Source organism: Rana temporaria, chromosome 7 (genome assembly GCF_905171775.1).
Source record: "Rana temporaria chromosome 7, aRanTem1.1, whole genome shotgun sequence".
NCBI lineage: Eukaryota > Metazoa > Chordata > Amphibia > Anura > Ranidae > Rana > Rana temporaria.
This window is the reverse complement of record NC_053495.1, coordinates 186060-197104: the sequence shown is the minus strand read 5'-3', so window position 1 is coordinate 197104 and position 11045 is coordinate 186060. Positions and strand designations below refer to the sequence as shown.

Genomic DNA, 11045 nt, shown 5'->3' with positions numbered 1-11045 from the left:
GAACGATCGATGACCCCCCCAGACTCTCTCCGCGGTGACCCCCCCGGACTCTCTCCGCCGTGACCCCCCCGGACTCTCTCCGCGGTGACCCCCCCAGACTCTCTCCGCGGTGACCCCCCCGGACTCTCTCCGCGGTGACCCCCCCCGGACTCTCTCCGCGGTGACCCCCCCGGACTCTCTCCGCAGTGACCCCCCCCGGACTCTCTCCGCGGTGACCCCCCCAGACTCTCTCCGCGGTGACCCCCCCGGACTCTCTCCGCGGTGACCCCCCCCGGACTCTCTCCGCGGTGACCCCCCCAGACTCTCTCCGCGGTGACCCCCCCCGGACTCTCTCCGCGGTGACCCCCCCGGACTATCTCCGCGGTGACGCCGGGTGTTTGTTGGCTGGTTCGCACTCTAATTTTAGGCGCGGAATTCAGAGAAGACGACGAAATATCCAAAAGAAACATTCTTCCCGAATCACCAAACAAGAAAAATAATTTTTTCAGCACCTCTGCGGCAAACAAAGACGTAACCATGGCGACAGAGACGATCCACGGTGACCCCCTCCCCCCCGGACCCACTCCGCGGTGACCCCCCTCCCCCCGGAATCTCTCCGCGGTGACCCCCCAACCATGGCGACAGAGACGATCCACGGTGACCCCCCTCCCCCCGGACTCTCTCCGCGGTGACCCCCCAACCATGGCGACAGAGACGATCCACGGTGACCCCCCTCCCCCCGGACTCTCTCCGCGGTGACCCCCCAACCATGGCGACAGAGACGATCCGCGGTGACCCCCCTCCCCCCGGACTCTCTCCGCGGTGACCCCCCTCCCCCCGGACTCTCTCCGCGGTGACCCCCCTCCCCCCGGACTCTCTCCGCGGTGACCCCCCGGACTCTCTCCGCGGTGACCCCCCTCCCCCCGGACTCTCTCCGCGGTGACCCCCCAACCATGGCGACAGAGACGATCCACGGTGACCCCCCTCCCCCCCGGACTCTCTCCGCGGTGACCCCCCCGGACTCTCTCCGCGGTGACCCCCCTCCCCCCCCGGAATCTCTCCGCGGTGACCCCCCAACCATGGCGACAGAGACGATCCACGGTGACCCCCCTCCCCCCCGGCTCTCTCCGCGGTGACCCCCCCGGCTCTCTCCGCGGTGACCCCCCCAACCATGGCGACAGAGACGATCGTCGTTCACAAGAGAATCGCATGAAAATTCCGGGATATTTTTAAAGTCGCAGTCATCGTCATTTAATAGAAGCTCTGAAATAAAAACTGTCTGTGATGCCTGGAGAGCGTGTGTCACCAGACAGCCAATCAGATTGTAGGATCCCAAAGGAGTCAATCAAACAAGAGGAGTCGTCTTTGATCAGTGATGTAATGATCCGGCCCGCGGCGCTCTGGGAATCCTTTCTCATAAAACAAAAGATTGTATAAAATGTAAAATAAATAAAGACATTTAATACCCATAAAAAAAACTTTAAAAATAGACAGCATGAGAAATCCATGAGAGATCCATGAGAGATCCATGAGAGATCCATGAGAGGTCCATGAGAGATCCATGAGAGATCCATGAGAGGTCCATGAGAAATCCATGAGAGATCCATGAGAGGTCCATGAGAAATCCATGAGAGATCCATGAGAGATCCATGAGAGGACCATGAGAGATCCATGAGAGATCCATGAGAGGTCCATGAGAGGTCCATGAGAGATCCATGAGAGGTCCATGAGAGATCCATGAGAGGACCATGAGAGGACCATGAGAGATCCATGAGAGGTCCATGAGAAATCCATGAGAAATCCATGAGAGATCCATGAGAGGTCCATGAGAAATCCATGAGAGATCCATGAGAGGTCCATGAGAGGTCCATGAGAGGTTCATGAGAGATCCATGAGAGGTTCATGAGAAATCCATAAGAGGTCCATGAGAGGTCCATGAGAGATCCATGAGAGGTCCATGAGAGTTCCATGAGAGGTCCATGAGAGATCCATGAGAGGTCCATGAGAGATCCATGAGAGGTCCATGAGAGATCCATGAGAGGTCCATGAGAGATCCATGAGAGATCCTTGAGAGATCCATGAGAGGTCCATGAGAGGTCCATGAGAGGACCATGAGAGGTCCATGAGAGATCCATGAGAGGTCCATGAGAGGTCCATGAGAGGTCCATGAGAGGTCCATGAGAAATCCATGAAAAATCCATGAGAGGTCCATGAGAGGACCATGAGATGTCCATGAGAGATCCATGAGAGATCCATGAGAGGTCCATGAGAGATCCATGAGAGATCCATGAGAGGTCCATGAGAGGACCATGAGATGTCCATGAGAGATCCATGAGAGATCCATGAGAGGTCCATGAGAGGACCATGAGAGATCCATGAGAGGACCATGAGAGATCCATGAGAGATCCATGAGAGGTCCATGAGAGATCCATGAGAGGTCCATGAGAGGACCATGAGAGATCCATGAGAGGACCATTAGAGATCCATGAGAGGTCCATGAGAAATCCATGAGAGGTCCATGAGAGATCCATGAGAGGTCCATGAGAGGTCCATGAGAAATCCATGAGAGGTCCATGAGAGATCCATGAGAGGTCCATGAGAGGTCCATGAGAAATCCATGAGAGGACCATGAGAGATCCATGAGAGGTCCATGAGAGGTCCATGAGAAATCCATGAGAGGTCCATGAGAAATCCATGAGAGGTCCATGAGAGGTCCATGAGAGATCCATGAAAGGACCATTAGAGATCCATGAGAGGACCATGAGAGGTCCATGAGAGATCCATGAGAGATCCATGAGAGGTCCATGAGAGGTCCATGAGAAATCCATGAGAGGTCCATGAGAGATCCATGAGAGGTCCATGAGAGGTCCATGAGAAATCCATGAGAGGACCATGAGAGATCCATGAGAGGTCCATGAGAGGTCCATGAGAAATCCATGAGAGGTCCATGAGAGGTCCATGAGAAATCCATGAGAGATCCATGAGAAATCCATGAGAGGTCCATGAGAGATCCATGAGAGGACCATGAGAGGTCCATGAGAGGTCCATGAGAGGTCCATGAGAGGTCCATGAGAGATCCATGAGAGGTCCATGAGAGGTCTATGAGAGATCCATGAGAGGTCCATAAGAGGACCATGAGAGATCCATGAGAGGACCATTAGAGATCCATGAGAGGACCATGAGAGATCCATGAGAGGACCATTAGAGATCCATGAGAGGACCATGAGAGATCCATGAGAGGTCCATGAGAGATCCATGAGAGATCCATGAGAGGTCCATGAGAGGTCTATGAGAGATCCATGAGAGGTCCATGAGAGATCCATGAGAGGTCCATGAGAGGTCCATGAGAGATCCATGAGAGGACCATGAGAGGTCCATGAGAGATCCATGAGAGGTCCATGAGAGGTCCATGAGAGATCCATGAGAGGAACATGAGAGGTCCATGAGAGATCCATGAGAGGTCCATGAGAGGTCCATGAGAGATCCATGAGAGGACCATGAGAGGTCCATGAGAGGTCCATGAGAGATCCATGAGAGATCCATGGGAGGTCCATGAGAGATCCATGAGAGATCCATGAGAGGTCCATGAGAGGACCATGAGAGGTCCATGAGAGATCCATGAGAGGTCCATGAGAGGACCATTAGAGATCCATGAGAGGACCATGAGAGATCCATGAGAGGTCCATGAGAGATCCATGAGAGATCCATGAGAGGTCCATGAGAGATCCATGAGAGGTCCATGAGAGATCCATGAGAGGTCCATGAGAGGTCCATGAGAGAACCATGAGAGGACCATGAGAGGACCATGAGAGATCCATGAGAGGACCATGAGAGATCCATGAGAGATCCATGAGAGGTCCATGAGAGGTCCATGAGAGGTCCATGAGAGATCCATGAGAGGTCCATGAGAGGACCATGAGAGATCCATGAGAGGTCCATGAGAGGTCCATGTAAGCTCTTGGGGTGAATGTCTGTAGATAGGGGGGGGTTGGAGTGTAAGCTCTTGGGGTGAATGTCTGTAGATGGGGGGGGTTGGAGTGTAAGCTCTTGGGGTGAATGTCTGTAGATGGGGGGGTTGGAGTGTAAGCTCTTGGGGTGAATGGCTGTAGATGGGGGGGGTTGGGGTGTAAGCTCTTGGGGTGAATGTCTGTAGATAGGGGGGGGTTGGAGTGTAAGCTCTTGGGGTGAATGTCTGTAGATAGGGGGGGGGGGGTTGGAGTGTAAGCTCTTGGGGTGAATGTCTGTAGATGGGGGGGGGGGTTGGAGTGTAAGCTCTTGGGGTGAATGTCTGTAGATAGGGGGAGGTTGGGGTGTAAGCTCTTGGGGTGAATGGCTGTAGATAGGGGGGAGGTTGGAGTGTAAGCTCTTGGGGTGAATGTCTGTAGATAGGGGGGTTGGGGTGTAAGCTCTTGGGGTGAATGGCTGTAGATGGGGGGGGTTGGAGTGTAAGCTCTTGGGGTGAATGTCTGTAGATAGGGGGGAGGTTGGAGTGTAATCTCTTGGGGTGAATGTCTGTAGATAGGGGGGGGTTGGAGTGTAAGCTCTTGGGGTGAATGGCTGTAGATGGGTGGGGTTGGAGTGTAAGCTCTTGGGGTGAATGGCTGTAGATAGGGGGGGTTGGAGTGTAAGCTCTTGGGGTGAATGTCTGTAGATAGGGGGGGGGTTGGAGTGTAAGCTCTTGGGGTGAATGTCTGTAGATGGGGGGGGTTGGAGTGTAAGCTCTTGGGGTGAATGTCTGTAGATGGGGGGGTTGGAGTGTAAGCTCTTGGGGTGAATGGCTGTAGATAGGGGGGGTTGGAGTGTAAGCTCTTGGGGTGAATGTCTGTAGATAGGGGGGGGTTGGAGTGTAAGCTCTTGGGGTGAATGTCTGTAGATGGGGGGGGTTGGAGTGTAAGCTCTTGGGGTGAATGTCTGTAGATGGGGGGGTTGGAGTGTAAGCTCTTGGGGTGAATGTCTGTAGATAGGGGGGTTGGAGTGTAAGCTCTTGGGGTGAATGGCTGTAGATGGGGGAGGTTGGAGTGTAAGCTCTTGGGGTGAATGGCTGTAGATGGGGGGGTTGGGGTGTAAGCTCTTGGGGTGAATGTCTGTAGATGGGGGGGGGTTGGAGTGTAAGCTCTTGGGGTGAATGTCTGTAGATAGGGGGGGGGGTTGGAGTGTAAGCTCTTGGGGTGAATGTCTGTAGATGGGGGGGGGGGGGTGGAGTGTAAGCTCTTGGGGTGAATGTCTGTAGATAGGGGGGGTTGGAGTGTAAGCTCTTGGGGTGAATGTCTGTAGATAGGGGGGAGGTTGGGGTGTAAGCTCTTGGGGTGAATGTCTGTAGATGGGGGGGAGGTTGGGGTGTAAGCTCTTGGGGTGAATGTCTGTAGATAGGGGGGGGTTGGAGTGTAAGCTCTTGGGGTGAATGTCTGTAGATGGGGGGAGGTTGGAGTGTAAGCTCTTGGGGTGAATGTCTGTAGATGGGGGGGAGGTTGGAGTGTAAGCTCTTGGGGTGAATGTCTGTAGATAGGGGGGGGTTGGAGTGTAAGCTCTTGGGGTGAATGTCTGTAGATAGGGGGGAGTTGGAGTGTAAGCTCTTGGGGTGAATGTCTGTAGATAGGGGGGGTTGGAGTGTAAGCTCTTGGGGTGAATGTCTGTAGATAGGGGGGGGTTGGAGTGTAAGCTCTTGGGGTGAATGTCTGTAGATGGGGGGGGGGTTGGAGTGTAAGCTCTTGGGGTGAATGTCTGTAGATAGGGGGGGGTTGGAGTGTAAGCTCTTGGGGTGAATGTCTGTAGATAGGGGGGGGTTGGAGTGTAAGCTCTTGGGGTGAATGGCTGTAGATGGGGGGGGGGGGTTGGAGTGTAAGCTCTTGGGGTGAATGTCTGTAGATGGGGGGGGGGTTGGAGTGTAAGCTCTTGGGGTGAATGTCTGTAGATGGGGGGGGTTGGAGTGTAAGCTCTCGGGGTGAATGTCTGTAGATGGGGGGGTTGGAGTGTAAGCTCTTGGGGTGAATGTCTGTAGATGGGGGGAGGTTGGAGTTTAAGCTCTTGGGGTGAATGTCTGTAGATAGGGGGGAGGTTGGAGTGTAAGCTCTTGGGGTGAATGTCTGTAGATAGGGGGGGGTTGGAGTGTAAGCTCTTGGGGTGAATGTCTGTAGATAGGGGGGGGTTGGAGTGTAAGCTCTTGGGGTGAATGTCTGTAGATAGTGGGGAGGTTGGAGTGTAAGCTCTTGGGGTGAATGTCTGTAGATAGGGGGGGGGGGGGGGTTGGAGTGTAAGCTCTTGGGGTGAATGTCTGTAGATGGGGGGGGGGGTTGGAGTGTAAGCTCTTGGGGTGAATGGCTGTAGATGGGTGGGGTTGGAGTGTAAGCTCTTGGGGTGAATGGCTGTAGATAGGGGGGGTTGGAGTGTAAGCTCTTGGGGTGAATGTCTGTAGATAGGGGGGGGGTTGGAGTGTAAGCTCTTGGGGTGAATGTCTGTAGATGGGGGGGGTTGGAGTGTAAGCTCTTGGGGTGAATGTCTGTAGATGGGGGGGTTGGAGTGTAAGCTCTTGGGGTGAATGGCTGTAGATAGGGGGGGTTGGAGTGTAAGCTCTTGGGGTGAATGTCTGTAGATAGGGGGGGGTTGGAGTGTAAGCTCTTGGGGTGAATGTCTGTAGATGGGGGGGGTTGGAGTGTAAGCTCTTGGGGTGAATGTCTGTAGATGGGGGGGTTGGAGTGTAAGCTCTTGGGGTGAATGGCTGTAGATGGGGGGGTTGGGGTGTAAGCTCTTGGGGTGAATGTCTGTAGATAGGGGGGGGTTGGAGTGTAAGCTCTTGGGGTGAATGTCTGTAGATAGGGGGGGGGGTTGGAGTGTAAGCTCTTGGGGTGAATGTCTGTAGATGGGGGGGGGGTGGAGTGTAAGCTCTTGGGGTGAATGTCTGTAGATAGGGGGGGTTGGAGTGTAAGCTCTTGGGGTGAATGTCTGTAGATAGGGGGGAGGTTGGGGTGTAAGCTCTTGGGGTGAATGTCTGTAGATGGGGGGGAGGTTGGGGTGTAAGCTCTTGGGGTGAATGTCTGTAGATAGGGGGGGGTTGGAGTGTAAGCTCTTGGGGTGAATGTCTGTAGATGGGGGGAGGTTGGAGTGTAAGCTCTTGGGGTGAATGTCTGTAGATGGGGGGGAGGTTGGAGTGTAAGCTCTTGGGGTGAATGTCTGTAGATAGGGGGGGTTGGAGTGTAAGCTCTTGGGGTGAATGTCTGTAGATAGGGGGGAGTTGGAGTGTAAGCTCTTGGGGTGAATGTCTGTAGATAGGGGGGGTTGGAGTGTAAGCTCTTGGGGTGAATGTCTGTAGATAGGGGGGGGTTGGAGTGTAAGCTCTTGGGGTGAATGTCTGTAGATGGGGGGGGGGTTGGAGTGTAAGCTCTTGGGGTGAATGTCTGTAGATAGGGGGGGGTTGGAGTGTAAGCTCTTGGGGTGAATGTCTGTAGATAGGGGGGGTTGGAGTGTAAGCTCTTGGGGTGAATGGCTGTAGATGGGGGGGGGTTGGAGTGTAAGCTCTTGGGGTGAATGGCTGTAGATGGGGGGGGGGGGTTGGAGTGTAAGCTCTTGGGGTGAATGTCTGTAGATGGGGGGGGGGTTGGAGTGTAAGCTCTTGGGGTGAATGTCTGTAGATGGGGGGGGTTGGAGTGTAAGCTCTCGGGGTGAATGTCTGTAGATGGGGGGGTTGGAGTGTAAGCTCTTGGGGTGAATGTCTGTAGATGGGGGAGGGAGGTTGGAGTGTAAGCTCTTGGGGTGAATGTCTGTAGATAGGGGAGGTTGGAGTGTAAGCTCTTGGGGTGAATGGCTGTAGATAGGGGGGGGGTTGGAGTGTAAGCTCTTGGGGTGAATGTCTGTAGATAGGGGGGGTTGGAGTGTAAGCTCTTGGGGTGAATGGCTGTAGATAGGGGGGAGGTTGGAGTGTAAGCTCTTGGGGTGAATGTCTGTAGATAGGGGGGGTTGGAGTGTAAGCTCTTGGGGTGAATGGCTGTAGATAGGGGGGGGGGGTTGGAGTGTAAGCTCTTGGGGTGAATGGCTGTAGATGGGGGGGGTTGGAGTGTAAGCTCTTGGGGTGAATGTCTGTAGATAGGGGGGGGTTGGAGTGTAAGCTCTTGGGGTGAATGGCTGTAGATAGGGGAGGGGTTGGAGTGTAAGCTCTTGGGGTGAATGTCTGTAGATAGGGGGGGGTTGGAGTGTAAGCTCTTGGGGTGAATGGCTGTAGATAGGGGGGGGTTGGAGTGTAAGCTCTTGGGGTGAATGTCTGTAGATGGGGGAGGTTGGAGTGTAAGCTCTTGGGGTGAATGTCTGTAGATGGGGGGTTGGAGTGTAAGCTCTTGGGGTGAATGTCTGTAGATAGGGGGGGGTTGGAGTGTAAGCTCTTGGGGTGAATGTCTGTAGATAGGGGGGGTTGGAGTGTAAGCTCTTGGGGTGAATGTCTGTAGATAGGGGGGGGGTTGGAGTGTAAGCTCTTGGGGTGAATGTCTGTAGATAGGGGGGGTTGGAGTGTAAGCTCTTGGGGTGAATGTCTGTAGATAGGGGGGGGGTTGGAGTGTAAGCTCTTGGGGTGAATGTCTGTAGATGGGGGGGGGTTGGAGTGTAAGCTCTTGGGGTGAATGTCTGTAGATGGGGGGGTTGGAGTGTAAGCTCTTGGGGTGAATGTCTGTAGATAGGGGGGGTTGGAGTGTAAGCTCTTGGGGTGAATGTCTGTAGATGGGGGGGGGGTTGGAGTGTAAGCTCTTGGGGTGAATGTCTGTAGATGGGGGAGGTTGGAGTGTAAGCTCTTGGGGTGAATGTCTGTAGATAGGGGGGGGGGTTGGAGTGTAAGCTCTTGGGGTGAATGTCTGTAGATAGGGGGGGTTGGAGTGTAAGCTCTTGGGGTGAATGTCTGTAGATGGGGGGGTTGAGGTGTAAGCTCTTGGGGTGAATGTCTGTAGATAGGGGGGGGTTGGAGTGTAAGCTCTCGGGGTGAATGTCTGTAGATGGGGGGAGGTTGGAGTGTAAGCTCTTGGGGTGAATGTCTGTAGATAGGGGGGGGTTGGAGTGTAAGCTCTTGGGGTGAATGTCTGTAGATGGGGGGGTGGAGTGTAAGCTCTTGGGGTGAATGTCTGTAGATGGGGGGGGTGGAGTGTAAGCTCTTGGGGTGAATGTCTGTAGATAGGGGGGGGTTGGAGTGTAAGCTCTTGGGGTGAATGGCTGTAGATGGGGGGGTTGGGGTGTAAGCTCTTGGGGTGAATGTCTGTAGATGGGGGGGGTTGGAGTGTAAGCTCTTGGGGTGAATGTCTGTAGATGGGGGGGGGTTGGAGTGTAAGCTCTTGGGGTGAATGTCTGTAGATGGGGGGAGGTTGGAGTGTAAGCTCTTGGGGTGAATGTCTGTAGATAGGGGGAGGTTGGAGTGTAAGCTCTTGGGGTGAATGTCTGTAGATGGGGGGGGGGTTGGAGTGTAAGCTCTTGGGGTGAATGTCTGTAGATGGGGGGGTGGAGTGTAAGCTCTTGGGGTGAATGTCTGTAGATGGGGGGGTTGGAGTGTAAGCTCTTGGGGTGAATGTCTGTAGATAGGGGGGGGGTTGGAGTGTAAGCTCTTGGGGTGAATGTCTGTAGATAGGGGGGGGTTGGAGTGTAAGCTCTTGGGGTGAATGTCTGTAGATAGGGGGGGAGGTTGGAGTGTAAGCTCTTGGGGTGAATGTCTGTAGATAGGGGAGGTTGGAGTGTAAGCTCTTGGGGTGAATGGCTGTAGATAGGGGGGGGGTTGGAGTGTAAGCTCTTGGGGTGAATGTCTGTAGATAGGGGGGGGTTGGAGTGTAAGCTCTTGGGGTGAATGTCTGTAGATAGGGGAGGTTGGAGTGTAAGCTCTTGGGGTGAATGGCTGTAGATAGGGGGGGGGGTTGGAGTGTAAGCTCTTGGGGTGAATGGCTGTAGATGGGGGGGGTTGGAGTGTAAGCTCTTGGGGTGAATGTCTGTAGATGGGGGGGGTTGGAGTGTAAGCTCTTGGGGTGAATGGCTGTAGATGGGGGGGTTGGAGTGTAAGCTCTTGGGGTGAATGTCTGTAGATGGGGGAGGTTGGAGTGTAAGCTCTTGGGGTGAATGTCTGTAGATAGGGGGGGGGTTGGAGTGTAAGCTCTTGGGGTGAATGGCTGTAGATGGGGGGGGGGTTGGAGTGTAAGCTCTTGGGGTGAATGTCTGTAGATAGGGGGGGGGTTGGAGTGTAAGCTCTTGGGGTGAATGGCTGTAGATGGGGGGGTTGGAGTGTAAGCTCTTGGGGTGAATGGCTGTAGATAGGGGGGTTGGAGTGTAAGCTCTTGGGGTGAATGTCTGTAGATGGGGGGAGGTTGGAGTGTAAGCTCTTGGGGTGAATGTCTGTAGATGGGGGGGTTGGCGTGTAAGCTCTTGGGGTGAATGTCTGTAGATAGGAGGGGTTGGAGTGTAAGCTCTTGGGGTGAATGGCTGTAGATAGGAGGGGTTGGAGTGTAAGCTCTTGGGGTGAATGTCTGTAGATAGGGGGGGGGGTTGGAGTGTAAGCTCTTGGGGTGAATGGCTGTAGATGGGGGGGGGGGTTGGAGTGTAAGCTCTTGGGGTGAATGTCTGTAGATAGGGGGGGGTTGGGGTGTAAGCTCTTGGGGTGAATGTCTGTAGATGGGGGGGGGTTGGAGTGTAAGCTCTTGGGGTGAATGGCTGTAGATGGGGAGGTTGGAGTGTAAGCTCTTGGGGTGAATGTCTGTAGATAGGGGGGAGTTGGAGTGTAAGCTCTTGGGGTGAATGTCTGTAGATGGGGGGGTTGGGGTGTAAGCTCTTGGGGTGAATGTCTGTAGATGGGGGGGGGGGGGGGGGGTGTAAGCTCTTGGGGTGAATGTCTGTAGATGGGGGAGGTTGGAGTGTAAGCTCTTGGGGTGAATGTCTGTAGATAGGGGGGGTTGGAGTGTAAGCTCTTGGGGTGAATGTCTGTAGATAGGGGGGGGTTGGAGTGTAAGCTCTTGGGGTGAATGTCTGTAGATAGGGGGGAGGTTGGAGTGTAAGCTCTTGGGGTGAATGTCTGTAGATGGGGGGGGGGTTGGGGTGTAAGCTCTTGGGGTGAATGTCTG

General features: G+C 54.4%; 1 protein-coding gene across 1 annotated transcript in view; it reads left to right on the top strand.

The window, feature by feature from the left end:
• Window positions 1-3916: 3916 nt before the first annotated feature.
• LOC120945561 (protein SSUH2 homolog) overlaps window positions 3917-11045 on the top strand; it is a 38203-nt gene continuing 31074 nt past the window's right edge. The window contains exon 1 of the mRNA XM_040359818.1: window positions 3917-3929. Within this exon, the coding sequence (XP_040215752.1) occupies window positions 3917-3929 (13 nt within the window). The remainder of the gene's footprint in view (window positions 3930-11045) is intronic.